The sequence below is a fragment of the Rhyacophila brunnea genome, unplaced genomic scaffold (genome assembly GCF_057557595.1).
Source record: "Rhyacophila brunnea isolate RB1 unplaced genomic scaffold, BYU_Rbru_1.0 scaffold_16, whole genome shotgun sequence".
Lineage (NCBI taxonomy): Eukaryota > Metazoa > Arthropoda > Insecta > Trichoptera > Rhyacophilidae > Rhyacophila > Rhyacophila brunnea.
Window position 1 is genome coordinate 33,299,913 of NW_028232816.1, and position 23,471 is coordinate 33,323,383.

The following is a 23,471-nucleotide window of genomic DNA, read 5'->3' on the forward strand; positions in this document are numbered from 1 at the left end:
ACAAATGATTGTGCAATGTAATGTAATTTTACACTTTTTTATTGTTTAAATATTATTTGTCGACAAAACGTAAATAATCCGCTATGTGCACTAGCGCTGGCAGTAAAAGGCGCATTCTGAAGTAAAGGTCAGTGCAAACTCCGTCATGTGTCATTAACAGGCGCGATTAATAGTAACTTTTTTTACTTTAAAATGCGATATGTGACTGGAATATTCATAGCGTATTTTGCAAGCCATTTTTAAGTGAAAATACATAGCTTATTTTGCATTTTTCTAAACTAGCGTTGATATTAGAAAACAGGTTTTACAGGCCCGTCCGTCGCGTCTCATTCTATCACATAGCGTAAAAATGTAAAAACGCAAAAAAAATGTTTGTCGGATTTTGCAGGCGCAACGACGATATATATTATTATATACTAGTGGCGATGCGCCCTTGAAAGCGCTAGAGCGCTGAACACACACTCAATTTATGCGAAAAGATTTTTTTTTTTAAATAAGTATTTCATTTATATTTGATTTATTAAAAGTGTTCTGATCTATTACCGTAGTCTTTAATTCATATACAAAAACAAATTCTACTAAGTATGTGTTTTTAACCGGCTATTTTAAATATAATATACAATGTTCACGCGTCGCGCCGGCATCGTCCCGCGTGGTTTCGCTTTGCCAAATGCCTCGCCATTCAGGGGCGCGTTCCCTCGATCGCTCAAGCAATCATGTCTTGTAATGAGAATGAGTGCGACAGCAATAATGTTCGTCTGTAGCTGGTAGCGTGAAATAGCAATACTTCTTCGAGCGCCGCTCACGGCTCGTCTCGGCACGTTTAGCGGCGCGCGAAACTCAAACGTATAACCAAAAAAAAGACTGTGTCTACGAACATTTTCACACACGGTTATACGTTTGAATTGCATGCGCCGCTTCACCGACTTCGCCCACGTATGACGCCCAGTAAAACCTCCCAAAAGCAGATTCATATTAATTGTCTGTTATTTACAGCTTGGATATTTTGTATAATGCTGATGTTGCCTCAGCATTATTAAACATTTTAATAGAAAAAAATCTTATTGACACATTTAAGAAAACGGTTTTACTATTAAACTTAATTTGCACTATTCCGATGTCATCAGTGGAAAGTGAAAGATGTTTTTCCACACTCAAACGGATCAAGTGTTTTAGCAGAAACACCATCATGCAACCAAGATTGAACGCATTATATATGCTCAGTATCCAAAAAAGAATGATACAAAACGTTCCTGACTTGAAACGTGTGATTGAAAAATTTGTGTCGATGAAAAACAGAAGATTGTATTTCTCATACAAATGAACAATAACATAGGTCAATAACTCCCAGTAAAATAATTCACCGGTCGCCACTGTTATATACCATGCTTGTTCCTCCACAATCCTATTGAATTCAATGCCACCTTCATAGTAAAAAACTTTTCTATTTATAAAAGAAATTTATTTAATAATACATTTTAACTCTCTCCTGAACATTACATTTACATAAACAGACATAGAAGGTTTGCATAGTAAGCCGACGATATATAGAACGCACACATGCATGCATCTGGAATTCATATAAAAATATAATACATTGAATTGAAAATTGTATTTAAATAAATTGGATTTTTAATTTTAAATATATTGTCAATATATCAAATATATTATAGCAAAAAAATCAGTGAAAATAAAAAATAATCGCTACTTTTTTTAAACTGTGTTATTTCGAAACCGTGCAACAAAAGCCATGCGAAAAGAGGATCGGGCGTACCTACTAAAATTAATGTTATTTTTTTCAATTTTTCAGAACGAATTTACAATACAACCCCATGAAGTCACCACAAATAAGAATACCAAACACGACTTGGTTCTTATGTCTGGTCCTGGAGACTCCAAAAAGAAACATATCAAAGTGACCTCGGAAATCCTACTCGATGTATGTATGAACAGGATAACAATTAGTTATTTGTGTAACATGTTCTAGTGTTGTGGTGTGGAACGTATTGCTGTGGTTATTATTGTTGTTATAATTACACCTCAGGAATTACATACACCTATAAGCTGGGGCAGACAAATCGCAAAATGCAATACCAATGATGTTAAAAAAAGCTTTTTTCTACACCTACAGAGATAGATCTGAAATATTATGTAATCGATACAAAAAAAAAACCATATATGTCTACTGATTAAGTTAGCTACAAATAACTTTGCATTACACTTATAGTCTTTGGTAAGTATCCCTCGTGCAAAAGGAGGATCGGGTATATTTATTATTTATATAAGATAGATCTACGTGGGACCACCAAAGCGACAAAATAAAGAACTTCATACAATATCATTGTTTTATTTATTATTGTTGCCGAGAGATTAAATAAGAAAATCAATTCACAGGTGGGTTGTTCGGGAACATACTGGCCGCAGCACCGGCTCCTGGTGCACCAGATTGCCGAGCAGGCGAAGGACGGCACCATCTCGTACACCATCCGCCTCCCTGTGGCGGGGTGGAGGGTGGTCCGCCACAAGCCGTCGCCTCTGGTCAGGAAACAGCGACAGATCCTGGAGGGGTCCGCCTACGAAAACGGGGACTTCGAAGACGACGAGGACGATTTCGGGGATGAGGAAGGGGAGGACGGAATTGATGCCGGTGACAGCCATATTGGAGAGGATGAAAACGACGAAGACATGGGCAACGGAGACGAATACAGCGGATTTGATAATATTTATGATGACACCGACACCCAGGAGGTAAAGATGCTTTCCATTTACCTGTTTTGCTTTGATTTGTGTCGTAACTTTATCTTGACTCATACGTATGCCGACGCTAGTTGAAGACTTATTAATGAATCCAATGGATTACCAGTCGAATTCATTACCTATACCAAATCTATTTCGACAGCGATGCAAAGTCAAAAATATCTTTCTATTCATGAAAAAAGTCAGGAAATGACTGGTTGCAAAAACTCGATAGGTGGTACTCAACGATAATGATATTTTGAATCATAAAAGAATTTGAAAAAAATTATTCAACGTTGTAATATTTTCAAATGGCGTTATAGTCTATAAGAAGTCAAATAGCTAGATCAGACATTCCGTCCCTGTCTCTTGATGTATGTAACATTGTATCTACGTGTTTTTGATGTCTATAACATCTATTAATCAATCAGTTATGTAGTTTATGTATTAATTTACGACATTACTTTAATAACTTAATTTTTCTTAATTGATATCATTATCAGAACACATCTCAAGAACACTACAATTCAAAAATATTAACCATTAAAATACAACCAATGCTAGTGAAATGTTACATTGTATTGACAAATGTTGACATTTTAGATACCACGTGTGAAAACCACCAGCACCATGCTGCAGTAAATAAAACATTTATTGAAAAATAAATTATGGTAATAATACAATACCTACAAATAAATGTGGTCAATGCGCCACATTACGGTGTGTCAGTAGTACTACAATTTTGGGCATATTTGTGTTTATTTTCAAAATACCCAGTTTTTTAAGCCTTGAGTTTGCCCAATATTTGAGTTTTCAAAATTTTATTTATGACTCCATATTTTTTGTTATGCCTTGTTACTGCCATTAATCGATGCTAAAAATATATGTTGGGAATATTTATGCTATATCTGAAAACGCATAAATGTTGAGGAAGGTATTCATTTTCCATAAGTTCACTTGGTTTGACTGCATCGTAACGATATGGTATTTAAAAATTTGTGTAAATATTTTAAACAGAAAATATAAATTTTTACACTTCTATGATAGTTAGGAACAGCAGTCATGGGAGTGTGCAAATTTAGATAAAAAAAATTCTAATCAATTTTACGTTGGAAATTCTTACTATAAGTCTTTATCAAGCGTTGTGACTCATCATGGTAACCCTCTTCTTTGGATGTGTGAATTTTTAATCAATTTTAATGATTGTACATAATAAATTATATGAATAAAATATAATATATACTTATTTTATTTTAATCTGTCAATGTTTTATCTGTTGTAATTGTTGATGTAAAGCCATGTATAGATGAAACTGCATACTTAGCCGGTATACTTGCGCAAAGTTTTTGTGAACATAGTGTTCCTACAAATGGTACAAGTATACAACAATATTGTCAGTTTACACATGACTATGTCATCGAAAAATATAAAAATGTTCAGGAAGTCTGCTACACTCATTCAGTTATAACTGCCTGCACAAACAGTATAAAATTTCAAACATTTTCATGTTGCTTGTACAGTCGACTTGTGCAATATTTATCTTATACATGCTCATGTACCAGTAGCGAAGGGTGCCTGTTGAAGGTAGTTAACTGAAAAAAGTCCTATGACAGCCATATTTACAGGACTTGAATTTAAATTTTGTTCATCTTCAGTAGGTATTTTACTGAACAAAATAAAAATTTATTTTATAATAGATTTTATTAGGATTTTAAAAAAGTGATGACCAACCGCGATTTGATAGTTCAGTGTTTTAACCAAGGGACCATTTGTCATGAAATCCAGCACGCGGAAATTCAATGTATGGCGTAAATATGTTGTACATATGTCTAAAAACATCATTTCTCAAGGCATCTCTTTGTAAGGTTGGTATTCTGTGGTAAATCAGAAATGCTTTTAAATTTTAGTTTGTTGAAAATTTACAAGCATTTTAGTAAAATTGAAAATCATCCAAAAACTGCCCTGAAAACTGAAGAATTGACTTATCAGGGTAGGTATTCATGCCATACACGGAATTAATAGATATATTATATATATAATATATATTTATATACAAAAATTACATTGCTTTAATCATGTTAGGCTAAAATACCCACAACCTTATTAATTTTGAATCTATGTGTTATAATTAATACGCAAAAACAACATTTATATAATCTAGTAACGTTTTGGAACTTTCTGTATCCCATCCGCACGCACATCATCGACCAACCGAATCATTGTTTTGTTTTTACTGTATAGGTCGATTTGGTTAGGCAAGTGGGCAATTAATATTTACAATACATACCTACAGATAGATCGACACCTTCTACATATAATGTCAGAACTGCATAATGGTAATTTTTCAGTAGGTAGCATGATTTTTATAAATTTGAATGATACCACAACGTTAATTTAAGTGCTGGAATCGTATTTTTTATGGTTATAAAATGTTGATTGAATTTTTAGTTTTTTTTTTTTCAATTTCAAATTATTTGATTAAAGGCAATTAAGTGAAAATAGCCAAAAACCCAGTTCTGACTCTTTATACGCAGGTGTCGTTGATGTCGTTGGCAAATTAAGATGTGGCTTTTGTAGAATATAAAATGATTAAGTTATTCTAAACAATTAAAAATTAGTTTTCCTAAGGTAGATTTTCAAATTTTAAATAATAACCTAATCTTCGGCATTGATAGGTTTTAGTGCAAAAAAAATACACAAGTATATCGCTCAAGTATGCAGTCAACGTCTGTAACTGACTTTAGAAGACACCGCGGATAAATTTAATAAAAAATGCTATGTAGTGATATACATTGATAATGTTTGTGAAAATGTATAGTATGTGGTAATTTTAATATTCTTTTCTTATTCTGAATAATTATTACCATTCTTTCCAAAGTTCAGGATTACCATTTCTTTCATTTTCATTACTTACTTTTCAATTAATGACTTCTCCCTTTTAAAAATATGAAACTTATTAAATTATTCCAAGGCTCCTATTATTATCTTTCAAGTATGAGTGATAAATATTCGGTAAAGTAGAAAAAATATTTGGCAGTAAAATTTTCTTCACAGTTGAGTTTGTTTAAATTTGGAGTTGAGTCGTGGAATAATTTTCATTTTCATAGATAAAAATAATCTTCTGAAATAATTAACATGCCCCATTTCTAAATGATCAGTTGCATTTTACTAATTGGCAATTATTCATTATTCTAATGAAAAGCTTCTTTCGTAATATCAAAGAAATAATTAAATATAAAATTCATAATTACACTTCAACAATAATATTGGATTATTTTACAAATAATTGCAGCGCACACTTTGCATATTTTTTTATGAATACACATGCAATTAACGCAACAATAATTTCTTGGCTTACATAATTTTTTTGTTTTGTTTACGGAAACATCACCACCAGTGTTTACGGCTGCAATAAATGATAATAATAAATCAATCGTGAATCATCCAATCATAACAATGTATGTACGTATTATTTGATTTTTTGATACAATACAAGCCTGAAATTAAATAATACGTATTTTTTATATAATGCGTCACATCTGATGCTCATGCGTAAATTGTAAGTATTATTCCAATAATACTGTTACCAATAAATTATATTTAATTAGATATTATATACTTCAATTTATATGAGTTGTAAATATTCAAAAAAAAAAAAAAAACATTTTGACGTAGTTTTAAATTGCAGTAAAATTTCGTTTTGATTATACCTCATTTTCATATTATATTTTCGAAACAAAATTATAAATGCATCTTATTTTTCCCCCCCCCCACACAATATTTTTTAATTAATTGTTATGTTGAATAAATGAATGATTGCCAAATGCTTTGATTTTATTTATTTCTTACATCTAATTTTCTCATTACTTCTTTTCATACTAATAAATTAATAATTGTTTTTTTTTCTTCTGTTCTCTTCGGTGTTTCATTGTTTGGTGTTTGTTTTTTTTTTATTGGTGTTGCTGATGTCACAAAAAAATATATAATTCAAACACATACATTTATGACATATACCATGGACCCATAGATCAATAAATTTACTGTAATTTTTCTAATACGGTGAAATAACAATCAATTTCTCCAGCAATAAAATTCCATTTTTAATTCCTGACCTTTTTGATTAGTTGCATTTGCCCTTTAGGTTAGGTGAAATTCTTTCACATGCACCACGTAATCACCGTTCAAGTCAATTTTCAATCTTGCATTAACTACAGATTACAAATTTATTCTAAATATTATTAAGTAGGGTGAATGACACAGTTATTGGCCGTGCTAGTTTATAAGATTGACCGATTTTACAATTTTATTATTCTTCTTTTGAGAAGAATAATTTCAATATCATTCTCTATTTATCAATTAATATAAATAAATAGTAATAAATTCGTCACAAATGTGAGGTTTTTTTTTTACATAATACCTTTTTCAGTAAATGAAAACCACCAAACACTTTTAATTATTTTTTGAAATTTTATGTAACATCATGGTAAAATTATGGATTTCTGACTTATTGTAGGTACCTACTATTCTTTTTTTCAAAATTTCCATGACCCATCTATTATTAACTATTATTAGTTCTTTAACTACCTTTTCAGTATATCGAGTATTTTGTGAATATCATTTTAGTTATATAAATATTTGAGGAGTTGTGTTCTTTTTGGAGCCAATATCTTGTGCAGTTTTGATTTTCATATTGAATAATAAGTAATTTAAAGTTTCGGTGTTAAAAAGGTCTATCTGTAAAAACAAAATCAGTAAAAATATTTATTTTTACAGCATAGCCGTTACTAATATTACACAATATTAGTTATATAACATTCTATGTCACCAAACAATACTCTTTTCCTATTAGTAACGGCTGAATGTAAAATAAAAATATTTTAAACTGTTTTACAGATATACCTGTTTGTCGCAGTCTCGGTTTTACAGTGTAGATTTTTTTATAATTAAACTGGTGATTGAAATTTGAAGAATCCGTGCATGCAGTTACGGTCCGGCACCGCCTCTCCCTCTTATAGAATGCACAAGGTTTAATCGAGCTCTAACAGGAATGCACAGTTTAACGATTCGGGAGTTTCATTTTGGTGGCCATTTTGTATTTTATAAATGAATTTATAGAAAAAAAATTATCATACTGAGAATATTGGATATTCACCACGTGTCGATTTTAATAAATTAAATTTATTATTTGAGCGGTGAGTGTTTAATGTCCAATCGATGTGGCTCTTTAAATTCATCATGATAAATTACGACAATGGCCATGCGAGATTTTGACGACTGTACTGTCATGCAATTGTGAGGCATTATACTAATCTGATGCGCATGCGTGACGGTAGGTGCCCCCGCCTGCTCCCCCCCTACCTCCGCCCCCGCAAACCACCCCGCAACCCAACCACCACCACCGACATCACCACGGCGAATCTCAACCCTCCGACACCGATTTCACTTCTCCGTCGACAACGCCACAGATGGAAGACGTCCAACACACTAAAGTCACAATAAAAGACGTCCCTCCAACCGTACCGGTAATCACTTCAAAAACAGAAGAAATACCCGACACTACGATAACTTCAGCTTTGATGACCAGCATCCCTACTCTACCGCCGACACCGATGGCAGTAACGTCTCCCGCCGTCGTGACTGACCAAATTCTTACAATAATTCCGGAAGAATCAACGTCGACTTTAGCATCCTTTACGGATGTGACGTTCGAAAGTATAGCCACATCTCCTGAACCCGAACAGGAGGAACCGGAATTTATCCCTGCTTTTCCTACTCGTTTCCTTTCCTCCTCTCGACCGCAGGACTCGTCCTCGTCAGCAGTGCCGCCCGTCACGGACGTTTCCCCGGACCAGGTTTGTTGGCAGCCTTTCAGCCCCTTTTTCGCATGCTCGATGTCGTCGCTTTTATCTTGTCCCTTTTGCTCCTGCATTATTCTATCTCTATGCTATTTTTCTTCTCTTTCCCTCACTTTAAAATGCATGTCGCATGTTGTATTATATTATGAATATATACACTTGATTCTAAGCAATCTAATTGTATCCTTCAAACTAATATGTACATACACATTATTAATAATTATATTGTAATCTGGCCATTTTAGTATTTTTAGGAAATGATTTTATCTTAGGTATCCCCACTTACATAGGATTATAATATATTGGATTGAATAATTTTTTTTGATATTAATATTTTTTAGGTTCTAATGCAAATAATGTATGTAGGTATAATAAAATTAAATAATTCATATATGTATCGTATTTTATTTTATATATTTTTTAATTATAGAACGAAAGACATTTATCACAAAAAAAAAACGGTTTGATAAACCATTATTATGTTTACACTCTTTCTGGTATTAATGCAGAAAAAATGCACACAAATAATCACCCCATTTCTAGCTTATTGCAAGTGACAAATGACTTTTTCAATTATCACAAAAATATGTGATTAGATCTCCCGTCCATTTAGGCATTAGAAACTCATTTCTATCTTGATTAAATGAAAACTAATAAATCACATTACAACAAGTTAGAACTGGAATGACAAAATGCCCAATTGACTTTTTATCTTTATAAGTCAGCTTCTTTGGTAAACTATAAATCATGTACCCAATGAAAACTCTTGGTAGGTATATTTTTACTCCATTAATTCCACAATTAATTACAAAATGTAAAAACATTTTTTTTGCATTAATTAGTTGGTGCGTTGGTCGGCAAACCATGGCTCGAGAGCCATATGCGGCTCTACTGCAGAAATATTGAATGTGAAAATAAAATTATGTACCTTATTTTAATAATATAGACCGAATATTGAGATCTACTTCTTACTATGCCAAGAAATATTTTTTACATATACTTTAAAATCAATAATAACTAGTCATCGATTGAGGCTATTGGTTTCAACATCAGTTGGGTCCATGTGCCGCCATTTCTAAATATTTTTTATAAAAATCGCCAAGCACGTTTAGAACTGCAAAAGATTTTTTTTTATTGTTGCAGGTTTATAATGTAAAAGATATTAAAATTATTCAAATGCCATGTTTAAATTTGGTCGACAATTGAGGAGCAAACATTCAAAACGTGATTTGTCACACAGATGTTGAGCTGAGATAATCAAGAAAAACATATTGTACTCAAAATGGTTTTTTTATTATAAAACTGTTTAAGGAAAGAATTTTAAACCTGGTATTTTGTATAATCCAAAATTCGCAGAAGTGGTTCATTTTTTGATTTGAAATTTGGACAAAACACGATTTGCATGAAACTTGTGGGCAAAACACTATTTGAATGAAAATCAAGGCATTATATTTTTTTATAGGATAAAAGGTTCTTTGAACACTGATTCTGGTTTCATTTCATAGATTTAAATATGGACTATCAGAATTGACAATAAACGGCATTTTTCAAAATGTGTGACAAATCACTTTTTGAATGTTTGCTCCTCAATTATAAAAATTGACTTTTTATGAATATAACTGACATTGACGGTTAAATGGAAGTACATGGATAACCAAAATCATGAAAGATATTAAAAAAAAAACAAAAATGGAGGTAACTGACTTTTAAACCTCAGTTCAAAAAGTTTCATATGTAATAATATCATATATCGTCGCCCTCAAGGAAGAACTCACCAACCAACAAAAGTAAAATCCTGAGATAATCGACTTTTAAACTTTTTGAAAATTTTAAATTGCTCTCATTAGAAAACGAAAATACATAGAAGGAAACGGTTTTTTTTGTTTGATTGGTTATTTTTATGTTTATGTACATTACATTTAAAACATGTAACCTTTTTCCTGACTTTTTCCATAACACAAATATCTTTTCTATGTAGTTGGTGAATTTTTTGTTTTTGTAATTTTTACCATAAAACCTAAAGATAGAATTTTGGTGATTTTTTCTAAGATAGAGTTAAAAATTGCAAGATTTTCTGTATAAATAACTCATTTTGAGCAAAAACTGTATTTGGTGAGTTCTTCCTTGAGGGCGACGATATATATAATAATTGTATTAATATATCTGGAAAAAAGGTGGTTACTCATAAGCACTCACGGTGATCTAGTCGGTAGAGTGGCGATAATTGTATAAATACAAAGCCATGGTTCGTGGGTTCGAAACTGCATCTAAAAAAAAATGGTTGTTGTCTTTTTCAATGTGTATTTGATCCAAAACTCAATGGGTTGAGTGAATGGCTAATAACTATTCCTCATAAAAACGTCTGTTAATACAGCGGTTTCAAAACTGGGGGCGCGAAAAGTTTATTCCATTATAGTTTCTTTAAATATATATAGGCGCATAGTAACATGAAGTTTGGAAACCACCATAGTTAATACAATCTCTCGATCATGGAAGGTAATTTATTTTCCACATCATTCTCTCTTCGATCTCGAAAGTTTGCCGACCCCTGACTTAGTAAATCCATTCCTTCTTCACCAATGATTAATATTATAGAATATTTTATTTTATAGAAATATATATTTTTTTTTAATATTTTTTGAAAAAAATCTTAGATTCACCCACTATCTAGACAAGTAGATAGCAATAATATATTATATACCTACATATTATTATGTAAAAGTTGTAATTTTTTTTTTGTTTCTCTTACAGAAGTAATTTACGTAGAAGAATGTGTATTTAATTATATTTAGTGCTTTGAATAATGACCCTTGAAGCATGAAATTGAACAATTATTCAGCAATTTTCACTTGTTTCATTACGAATTACATTTTTTTTCACTTCTGTGGTAATCGATATAAAAATATAAACTATTAATTTTTTTGTGTTCCTTTGCATGTAATTTTTACACAAATATTCCAAAAAATTTGATACACACAAAGGAAATATATTCAGATTCCTATTTGAAGTGCTTAGTTTCAAAATGGTCTATCTGCAAAACACAGTTTTTTTTTATAAATTGTACAAAGCATATTTTGTTAATATTTTATAAAACTGAAGGTGTCTCTTGAAAAGGGGTCTAAGTATATGAAACAACCAAAATTTTACAGGAGCGAGGAAACACACTTAAATAAATAACAAGAATTTCAGTGATTTATGGTTATAAATTTTAATCATTGACATTAATTTTATTAAAAATCATAGGTAGGTACTATAAATCACTGAAATTCTTGTTGTTTATTTTGTTTTCCTTTCTCCTGTAAAATTTAAATTTTGTATATAGACCCTTTTTCGAGGGACACCTGCAACTGTCTTATTTTCTTGATATACCTTTTAATACTAGAGCTTCTAATTGAATGATGCGCTGCTTTCAACATTTTGCAACACTTACATGTTGAAATTAGTACATAAATAATTATTTTTGACACAAAATACATTGGAAGAAATATCTATTGTGATCGTCACACCTCATAATGGTTAATTTAACTCAGTATTACTTTTATCCAAACACAGTTGAATATAATGATTAAAGTGACTTGCACATTTTTGTTACTTTGTTATACAGAATTCACATAATTCATATTAGTGATTGTGATACGAGACCCCATTGTTACAATTTGTTTGATATTATTTATACCATGTTTCATGCATTTTGTAGATTACGCGACATAAGTTACACATATATGAGAACTGCTAATAAAATTATTGTTTAACGTGTTAGTGAAAATTACTCATGGGATGTTTTTTTAATAATGAGTTATATATTTTGTCACAATATTACAATTGACATGCTGAAGTGTGAACTAATACAAGTGATCGGGTGACCAAGTTGATTAAATCGACTTAAAACGTTCATTAAACGGTTCTAAATTCTTCATAACCTTTTTCACATTCTGTAAATCTTCTTTCGACCATGTCCAATCCTAATAGGATCATATGGGCCTCCACAGAGTGGAGGTTTGTATTGACAGATTTTTGTTTTTACGAGAAATGGATGTCAGCCACTTGCTCAACCTATTAGGTCCATACTCTGACTCATACACAAATTGAAAAACAATATGTTTACTTGCCAGACCCAGGATTCGAACCTGGGACCCTCGACTTTATAGGCCGGCATTTAAGTTAATTTAATTATCAAATTTGGTCAAATCCACTTTTTGACTAAGTGAAAATGTGCGATATTTTCACTCATCCCTAAAAGTTTCGTATTTACTAGCAGAAAAAAACACATCTCTTTGATGACATTGATAATGTATTGCATTTAACAAAATGGTGTGTGCCTTTGCAATGGTGTGATTGGTTGAAATGGATTTGACGCTGTTTGAAAATAAAGTTGCTACATTTATCCACAATTTAAAATGTATGTTCTTTTTTGTCAGTTCCAAAAACGTTAAATGGAAAAATAAGTTTCATTGCGAATCTCACAGAATTCCCGAGTATTGGTTTTAAAGTTAACAATTTGGATACTATCGAAATAAAAGATAAAAGATAAAAAATTATGTAAAATCATAAAAATAATACTATACTGTAGGTAGCAAAATGTATTAATTACAAGGGATTTTTTTTTGTTCACCTGAAAAGGGTAATGTGAATAAATGGGAATTTGTCGTCTTTGCTTCTAATAGGTTCAGAATTACAATAATATTATGAAAAGTTAAAACTTCAAATGCATCTCAGTTTCATGATTTCGTTGATGATCTACAAAATGTATAGCATGGTCCACCTCATAAAACAAATGTGGTATCCGAATCACAAATGCAGTATACCTCTTTTTTTCCTAATTTATTTCTCGCTTCTCCGATTTCATTATGTATTAAATAGATAGTGAATATTATTGAATGAAATATTTAACTTTGGCATAGATTGATGGAATTGTTGAATTTGTTCAGGGCAAGAGTTATGTGCAAATTGTGCCGGGGCCAGTGAACACGACGGAGAAGTCCATAGAAGAGAATGTCATTCCAAAATCAAACATCGACTATTATGCACCCCCGGTCATTGTCGTCGACAGCACAACCACCGAGGAAACATCCAAGGTGTTACTCTTTTTCATATTGACATTACATACAATACTAAGTAAAATTTAAATAATTCCATGTTTTCTGTAAAGCTCTGTACACACCAAGAAACGGTTTCAGTATAATTAAAATACTTAATTTTAATAATACAGTCGAACTTGGTTATTACGTGGAAGATGGGACCGACTGAATTTGCTCGTTATAAGCATTACTCGTTATATCATTATATAACATTTTTCGCGCCACATTCTATTTAAGCATAGAACCTAAAAAGTCTGATAACCATCATAAAATTCCCCGGAACAAGCATGGCATTCATAAACTACAAAAGAAGTTGTTTATTGTAACGAAGTGCTGAGCTGCCGGCGCTGGTAGGTACCAACTGACTTCACAAAGCTTGGATTTTTTTCATGAAATTTCGACCATATGCTTGGATACTTTTTCAATGTTGTCAGCGAAAACACCAATTAGGTACTTAGGCACTTAACTAGTGTCATAAACGTAATCTGATCCCGGCGGCATCGGTCTACGGTCGGATTTTATTGCTTAGGGTCGAAAATGTTTTTAAACGATCGACACATTACAGTTTTAAGAAAAATTTTGACGATATTTTTGCTCGGTATATCCGATAAGTAGCTCGTTATAAAAGTGAATAAATGTATGGAGAAAATCATTAACTAAAATGTCAACGAATGTTTCCTCATTACATCCGAGATCTCGCTATGTCCGTGATTGTAATAACCGAGTTTGACTGTATTTAAAAGACTTCCATGTAAACGTATACCACAACACAAGCGAAATTCATAATTTTCTGATTAAATTCAGTTACTACACATCAGTGGCGAAGGGTGGAGGTAGGCTGTTAAGATCCGCCATAAACAGTGCACATTAAACTTTTTCAGACATAGATATTTGTTTTCGTTGAAATAAGACTACAATTTACAGATAATGTTGGTTAGTTTTTAAAATTCAATTAAACCCTGAGAAACCAAGCCATAATAGATAATAGTCAAAAAATACATGTATATTTATAAAATATCTAAAATTATGCAATTAAATCATACATAACTTTGAATATTTTATAAATAGAATAATATTTTATATATATTATAGTTTGGTTTAGGCAGGGCTTAATGAATTTAAAAAAAATAACCAAGAATATGTGCAATATGTATTTTTAATCCAACAAAAACAAATAACTATGAATGAAAAAGTGTGCACAATTTTGTCGTATTGCCCAAATTAGACTAAAACTATTATGGTTTCGTTTAGGCAGGGTTTGGTTGATTTTTAAAAACTAACTAACACCATCTGTAAATTGTAGTCTTAGTTCAATAAAAACAAATACATATGCCTAAAAAAGTTTAGTGTGCACTATTTATAGCGAATCTTAACAGCCTACCTCCACCCTTCGCCACTGCTACACATAATAAATCCAAAATACAGACATACTTTAACTTAAAAAAAATCAACGTTACAAGTCAACTACGGGCAGATTTCGAACAAATAATGTAATATTAAAAATAGGTGTAATGTTAATGTTTATTTTTCTAGATTATCGATGATGTGGTCGCTCAGACCGTAACTCCTGAAACGGCCACAAGGACTCTGCTCAGAAAACACGGCATGGTGAACGGTTACATGATAGAAGAAGACGAGCAGCTAACCACTGTCTCCGACATGGTGAAGGAATCAACGCCGAGCGTGGTTCAGTCCACCTCTCCCAAGGACACCACCCCAGGGGACATGTACACCACGGAGAAACTTAGTACCATCATCGGTAGGACAACCGAAACTGTCGTGTTCACCCTACCCGCTAACTCACCCCCGCAAAAACAGCACAGGACAAAGAAGGTCGCTGTGACCGCTGGGAAATATTTTATGTAAGGCTGTTTTTTATATCATCAATATTCTCATCTTCTCACTTACGCTGGTATATCCACCGGGTCAGGATCTTCGGTGCCCTGTCATCGGACCTTATCTCAAAGTGACATTCCATCGCAGTCTTTGCTTCTTCAAAATTTACCAGTAGTTTGGTGTTCCATTAAGATGTCCACTGGGCCATCAGCTCAAACGGCTTTCTTGTGCATTGTTAAAGTGTTCTTCAAATTCTTTTAAGAGGCGGCACAAACTTCGTAACGTAAATCAAGGTACTAACCTTACATCTAATACATAGATGGTGTCAGAAAATCTTCAAATTTTAATTGTGGCATTCTTGTACTTGCTAATAATTTTTAGAAGCACTGTTTCGAACCACTACTTGGCTAAGAATTTTTTTGGTCCAGATATTCGGACAGTATGAAAGATGTCTCATGGAATTGGAAATATAAAATCCATCATCAACTAAGCCATAAACTATCACAAGTACTTATGTGTATTTATGTTTATAATTCAAATACTGCTTTTTCTCCAAATCTTCTCATTCTATTCATTATAGGTCCGGACGAAAGTACGAATCCAGACAATAAAGTCTGGACGAAATTTTGAGTCAAAACAAAAGTATGATTCTGGACAATAAAGTCCGGACGTATGACAAGTTTAACAACTAGCTTATAATGCCAGTTTGATAGAATATTAATAGTGACTCCCAACAAAAGTTGTCAAGGTATTGTATTGATCAATTTATTTATTCCTTCGCAGCTACGTCATTCCTGAAGACTTGTTCTTTGATGCCGAAGATGGTAAGAATCTGCAGCTGGCGATGTACGACATCGAACACGCACCTCTCAAGTCCTCCTCGTGGGTTCAGTTCAATCCTCAGACCAGAGAAGTCTACGGATTGTGAGTAGCTTCTATGATCCTTTTTTTCTAATATTGTACGTTTGCCTATGAAATAATTAAATTGATGTTCCACTCGTATCTCACTATACCGTCACTCATTGTATGGCTAACAGCCTTTTTTTAATTATGGAGCATTTTTTATTCATTACAATTTTCTTTTTAATTCCAGTTGAATAAAAAGTTGACTTCAGAATATTGTTGCTAATAATGATTTGTTTTTTCTACTGCTTAGACCTCTGGAGGAACACGTTTCGAAGTGGGAATACATAATCGAAGCAACAGACAGCAAAGGGGCGAGCGTGAGGGACACGCTGGACATCACCGTTCAGCAGCACAAGGGCCGGAGAACTGTCAACCACGAGTTCTCCATGAAGCTAAGAATCCTAAAGAAGTTCCCGGCGGTAGTCGACTGGCAGATCAAGGCGCTGCGAGGGTTGGTCAGCCTCTTCAGGGACACCGACATGGACCAGATCACCGTCCGAGACGTCAACATCCTGTCTGATCCCTTCGACTTCATCTGGACCAATGACACATTGCCCAGGAACTACTGCCCCACAAGTGATATCGATCGACTTATGGGGGTACGTGTCTGCAGATTGTTTTACTACCATCTCAAATGGACATGTTAACAGAATAGATCAAAGACATAAACATTAGTTTCAATTTAGTAGTAATATGCACCCTTATTGCAATGTAGATAGATTTCATTTGTCTACCCACATGCAATGTACAACAATTAACCATACCCTTTCATTTAACCAGAGCACTGATTACCAACCAGTTCAATGAGATTTGCAATGCTGAATTTGCCAAATAAAAAAGGTTGGGAATCACCGAATTAGAAAATAGGATGACAATGCTGTAAATACACGAGTGTGAATTTGCATAAATAATACGCAATATGAATTTCATATGAGCATACCCTGATGTTTATGAGCAGGGTCATTATGAGGAAACTTGTTTTACAGATGCCACATCCACTTGTCAACGCCAAAATCAATACCTTGTTCAAACTACTTTGATACCTTATCCAATCGTAAATTATCATTTTTATTTTTTGTGACAGATCCTTCAGTCAACCGCCGAAGGCGACCCCTCACCAGCGCTGTCGTCTGCCATGGCGCCAGATCTCATGGTAAAAGGCGTCGCGTGGAGTGGAATGGGCGATTGCCAGGCTCCCCTCTCCACCTCCCCTCCGCAAAAACCCAACCTGCACCCGATGCCCCGGAATCAAATCGATCACATCAACGCCACAGTCGGAAAACTGCTTGTGTTCAAAGTTCCAGATGTAAGAATTATTTCTTTTGTCATATTATAGTTTCTGCCTTATAAAATGTATAATATATCCAAGTGCAAAAAATTGCTCGTGTGCCGATGACATTATGGTGATTTGTATGTAGTTTTGCAATCTGTGATCAAATGTCACTTTTGCCAAAATGAAGTAACTGCCTTGAGATTCTTTTCTCAGCGTTTCGGACTCATTGCAGAGGGAGGTAATCAAACGGCATGAAAATGAATATGCGTTCAATAGACACAGGCCGCACACTGATAATATAGCCATTTTGCTTACAGTCTCTTATTTGAATGATTCACAGGACACATTCTATGATCACGAGGATGGCAGCTCTCGATTTCTTAAAATGTGGCTGACGAGAGGCGACAGGTCACCGATTCCCTCCCACAACTGGCTGCAGTTTGATGTCAAGAACCGAGAATTCTTTGGTGTCCCAATGGAAAAGGACATCGGCAAGAAAGAATACCAATTGGTAAAATTTACTATTACAAAACACAATATTTTATTCTGTAGTTAAAAGCTGAATGTCTGGAAGTCCCAGTTTTATTGTTTCCGGGTTAAGTATGAGTACAGATTTCAATACATTTGCATGATCTGTTAATACTGAAAACGTAAAAGTCTACTGCGGCTTAGTTTTAAAGATACGTAATTCTGAAATCAATGTATATTTTTCCTTAATGATTATTCAAACTCCTCTCTGGTAAAATTGTAAACATATGACTCTCAAACCTTCAGTTCTAAGGTACAGAAATGCATCATCGTACATATCGCTTGAGACTCTACGCCGTATAAAAAACACCTCACCACGGTACCATAAAACTGACACTTTATGTTTACAGAAAGAAAATATATGAAAAGAACAGTATGCCGACGGCGGTTTTGTTCTTCTGGTGTAAACGTTTGGTTGGAAACTCAGAGCGGAATGCAGAAACATTTGTCATAACTAAAATTTCCTTAGCAGAAAACACTATGCAGAAACATTGTCCTTAGTTAAGATAATTTCTATTGAAAATAATACCATATTTAAAAATTCTCTTTCCTATAGTTTAGGTAAATTATTTTATAATTGTTAAACGATGACAAAAATATGACAACTGCATTTTATAAATGCAATAACTATAAATACATATTAATATTTAATTATAATACTCTTATGTTTCCATTATAAGTCATTATACGTGATTCCACAGGCACAGCAAGATATCTTTTTAACATGGTAACACTAGCGTCAAGTGTCATTCTTCACCTGGCATTTTGTATTTTTGCGGGCTGGCGTATAAAAGTAAAATAATATTCTGCAAGTACATGCCAAACGAATTAACACTATCAATATCCATATTGAGATACATTGTTAAATGAATTTGAGTGTATGGACTGTTTTATAGACATGCCAATTTATTTTGACAGCAGCTGTCAGTGGTAAATGGTAATACAGAAGGGGGCGTGTTCATAACAAAAGTAGTCTATGGTTAAGGATTCCTTAACTCTATACTCAGGATTGTCTATAGTTAAGTCATGCTTTTCGGCGACTTATCCTTAGGATCGAAATCTTAGATTGTGCATTCCGCTCTCAGCTGTAATTATTTAAAATGAAAAATAAAATTGTAATAAAGTAAATCTGCCCAGTTAAAATCAGTATTAAATAAATAAATAATTTTATACTTATGTTCACAACTGAAAAAAGAAGCATAGTTATTTATTAATATGTATTCTGAATATTAAACAAAATTCAATATTAAATCTAGTATATAATATGACTATTTAAAGGAGCATTTCTCTCTTGGTTTACTCATCTCTTATTTCTCTCCAACAAGCAGTCTTCGCCACTGGTTATCCTTTTTTGTCGACACTAATGGAAGAGGATAAATTACACAGTGCTGAGCCAACTTCCATGAAACAAAATATCAGATCAGTTCTATCATCTCTTTCATATGTAGGTATGCGAAGACAGCGGGGGATTGACTGCAAACGACGGACTGCTAGTGGAAGTCCATGCAGGTCCCATCATCAGGCCGACTGTGGAGTTCCGGATGACCTTGGACTCGCCGAGCGATGCACTGATGCAAACGGCAGGCGCCAGGAGAAAGTTTGCCGAGAAACTTCATACCCTTTTCAACGATTCGGATACGTCGTTTATCAAAATTAAGAGCATCACATATAATCCTACCGTCATCAGTTGGTACGTACAAATAAACATTTTGCACTTCAATTAAAATACAAATACTATCGAAATCATATCATCTCCGTTGGATGAATTACCCTCTCCTCCCTTCCGTGCTTATGATTATTAATTTAATAATGAAATTTTTGCATAAGGGGTTGTCCATATTTATGACATCACGCTGTAATGGAGGAATGGGCCAATGTTCCCTCTAAAATTTTGGGCATATCATTTTTTAACATCATATGTGAATTAATATTAATGAGTTTAACATTGCATAACAGGTACAACACCAGTCTTCCTACGGACAAATGTCCCGAGAGAAAAATAGAAGAGTTGAAGAGGGTGATGGTGCGAGATGACGACAGCCTGACTGACCGGGTCGACGAAGTGATGGGACGAGACATGCCTGTCAGCTCCCTCACGGTAGACAGAAAAGGAATCTGCGCGATGGGTATTCCGCCCGTCTACGTACCTGACACGTCGGTGCGCGCTGCTGGAATTCCCGCCGAAGACGCCTCCAAGACCGCCGACTCAGACGACTACGTCATCACGTTTATTATTCCCATCGCTGTAATCGTCTGCATGATTTTCATTGCGGCTCTGGTAGCATGCGTGCTCTACAGAAGGAGACGCACCGGTAAGATGAGCATCGGCGACGACGAGGAGCGGCAGGCGTTCCGCTCCAAAGGAATCCCGGTCATCTTTCAAGACGAGTTGGATGAAAAGCCTGACCCGTGTAACAAGAGCCCCGTCATCATGAAGGAGGAGAAGCCACCGCTGCTGCCTCCACCCGAGTACAAGGGCACCGACGGCGGTTCGCCCACACCAAGCCACGCCCCCTACCACCCGCCGCCCCCCTTCACTGCGTCGCGGGACACGCAACGTAACAATCGCCCAAAACCAACACCCACTTACAGGAAACCCCCCCCATACGTGCCGCCCTAATGCTTCGCGGCTCTCCGTCTGATAAATTTCCACGTTCGTTCATATTCCTTCCCTCGCATTCTGTCTCATCTCTCAATAACTGAATATCTTTTTTTAACCGCCTGACTGTCCCTGTCTTCGGTGAATCACCATTCCCCTAATTATTATCGAATTCATATCACATTCTGAAATGCATTTGCTTGTTTTTTTTTTTCAAAAATGGCAGTTATGCAGTATTTACATTCTCTGTTTTCGCAGAAGTTCTTTCACTCTGCGTTTTAGCATTTTTATTTAATGCTATAAATTATTTCCGCAAATGAGAAATCGGAGCCCTTCAGATTTAGATTCGAGATTCTTTTCCCCTCAGATTTTTCCGCTCCGTTTCTCATTTGTAAAAATTAGATATTTTTATGAAATAATGCAAGTAGATGAGAAGTCAGCTGTTTTCCGAAACGCATTAAGAGTAATGATTAGACTGTTGTAAAATGTTACAGACCTAAGTGCGAGTTTCTCTCTGATCAATCAGAAGAGGGTCATCGCCCGCTTTATGATAAGAGATACCGATCGTATTCAATAGTAGGCGAGCGTAATTTTGTGCATGTTTTTTGACCGAAACGACGGCCTCCGACAATGGGACTTAATAAAATTCAACTGTACAAATCAAAGAAAACGATACAGATGTATTTTTTTCCAAATACGTTTAAACCATTTTTTATACGATGCTAATAATTAAAAATAGAAAAATAAGCTGTACTTTCATACCAATGTCTTAGATTTAAAGATAATAATAGCATTTATCATGTTAGCTCGTAAGGCCCTTTTTTTATTGTGTAATTAATTGCCATTGATACTTATAAAAACGTTAATAAGGTGTTAAAATGATTCTGTCGAGTTGAAAATAATTATTGGATATGTGGTGTAGGAAATGCTTGCGTAGATTGACAAACAATCCAATAAAACTTTTACCTTATCATGTTTCTTAGATGAAAAAAATGATTTCGCATAACAATTGTAATAAATACACATTCGTCAGTGTACGACTGACTACTTTATCAATTATTGACCATCAATTCAAATTTGGCAAGAAAAAACTGAAATCATTCTTTTTTTAATTTATACTGAAATGGTCAAAAATAAAGTTTGCTCCTGTAACTGTGCTGTTTACTCCATATATATATATTTTTTGTGTGATTGAAAATATGTGCTCAATATTTTGTTAAAAATTTAAATACTTGTCAACCGGTTTATTTCTAATAAAGATTTCAAATATATTTATATCCTTCCAAAATATCTTTGGTGCCTGTAAACTTATGCAGTGACGTCCCGTGGGGGTAGGCAGATGGAGCGTCGCTTGGGGGCGGCAGTTACTCGAAGGGCGGCAAATCGAGAAGAATCATTATGTATATAAAGAAATAGGTACCTAAACTTAGTAATCACGAAAAGATCTATCCATTAAAAAATTCAGCTCACTGGTTGGAAACAAAATGTACCTATTAATCAACATAGAATGTTTTACAGGATTGTATTTTTTTGTCGGGTTTGCGATGTCTAGTTTATTTCCGTTGTCCTTGGACGTCACATCCTTGATGACCAGCAATGACACGTGCAGATTTGAGAATTATATTTGAATTATAGGTGGGTACATGTTAGCTAATTAATTTATCCAAATATTTTTGCCAGTCACTCGCGAGTTTTGAAAGTTGTCAGGTGTATATTTAAATGTATCTGAAAACCGTGGACCCGCAATATTGTTTATTGAAATAGAGATGGTATTTAAATTAGATTTAGTGGTATATATTTCATGGAATGATGAAAAAAAAAAACAGTATAAAAATGGGATGGCATTTTGGCGCTGCCTAGAGGCGGCATTTTGTCTAGGGACGTCACTGAACTTATGATATTAATATAAATTTTATATATAACAGATACTCTTTTCTCCTCTACGTCAACGAAATGTCTGTTTTCATGTTTTTTTGCTCGATTTTTCAGTGCCAACCCTGCAATTTACTACACAAATTTATTACACAAATGACTGCATAATATTGGGCACTATTTCTTTTTTTTATTTTATTACGTTACGGAATACAAAATAAAGGCATTATATAATCTGGACCCTAAAAAATGAGCGTATAGGTAAGGTGCCTTTACTCAAAGAGGATCTGTATTATAAAACAGTGTAAATGTGTGTATGTCAAGTTACTTAGGTTCGTATCTTAGGGCCTACTTAGAGTGTACTCGTTTGTTACGGTGGTTGATCGAGAATAGGTATGTTAATGTGTAAATTAAAACTAATAATCTACCTTTATAACACATTTATTTTGTGTCTAATGTATAAATTTTAGTAGATTGTGTAATCTTCAATACTGATACATATTGATTAATATATATTATTATTTCCTTTTTTATGCTTCTTCAATCAATTATTAAGTATAAATAATATTTCGTATCATTTATTTTGCTTAGGTTAATGTATGTTCTTACATAATATTATTGAATTATTAATTTTACTATTTAACGAATAATAAGTTAGTATGATTTTCTTAAATTATTATTTCCCATAAACACACTTGTCAATTTAAGGAATGAGTTTAAAGCATTTTAAAACAAAAAATAAATATGTAATCTTGTATATTTTTTGTATTTTTTTTTTTGGTATATTA

General features: G+C 33.7%; 1 protein-coding gene across 6 annotated transcripts in view; it reads left to right on the plus strand.

Moving 5' to 3' along the window:
• Dg (Dystroglycan) overlaps nt 1–22,623 on the plus strand; it is a 428,114-nt gene extending 405,491 nt beyond the window's left edge. For 5 of the 6 annotated variants that reach the window (XM_085943732.1, XM_085943731.1, XM_085943734.1 and 2 more), the window contains 10 exons: nt 1,811–1,939; nt 2,395–2,748; nt 13,520–13,666; nt 15,203–15,531; nt 16,289–16,429; nt 16,662–17,010; nt 17,496–17,717; nt 18,025–18,195; nt 19,661–19,902; nt 20,169–22,623. In XM_085943732.1, coding sequence (XP_085799858.1) covers nt 1,811–1,939; nt 2,395–2,748; nt 13,520–13,666; nt 15,203–15,531; nt 16,289–16,429; nt 16,662–17,010; nt 17,496–17,717; nt 18,025–18,195; nt 19,661–19,902; nt 20,169–20,832 — 2,748 coding nt within the window. In that variant the 3' untranslated portion in view covers nt 20,833–22,623. The remainder of the gene's footprint in view (nt 1–1,810; nt 1,940–2,394; nt 2,749–13,519; nt 13,667–15,202; nt 15,532–16,288; nt 16,430–16,661; nt 17,011–17,495; nt 17,718–18,024; nt 18,196–19,660; nt 19,903–20,168) is intronic. The other variant, XM_085943736.1, reaches the window with a different exon arrangement.
• Nucleotides 22,624–23,471: the final 848 nt, after the last annotated feature.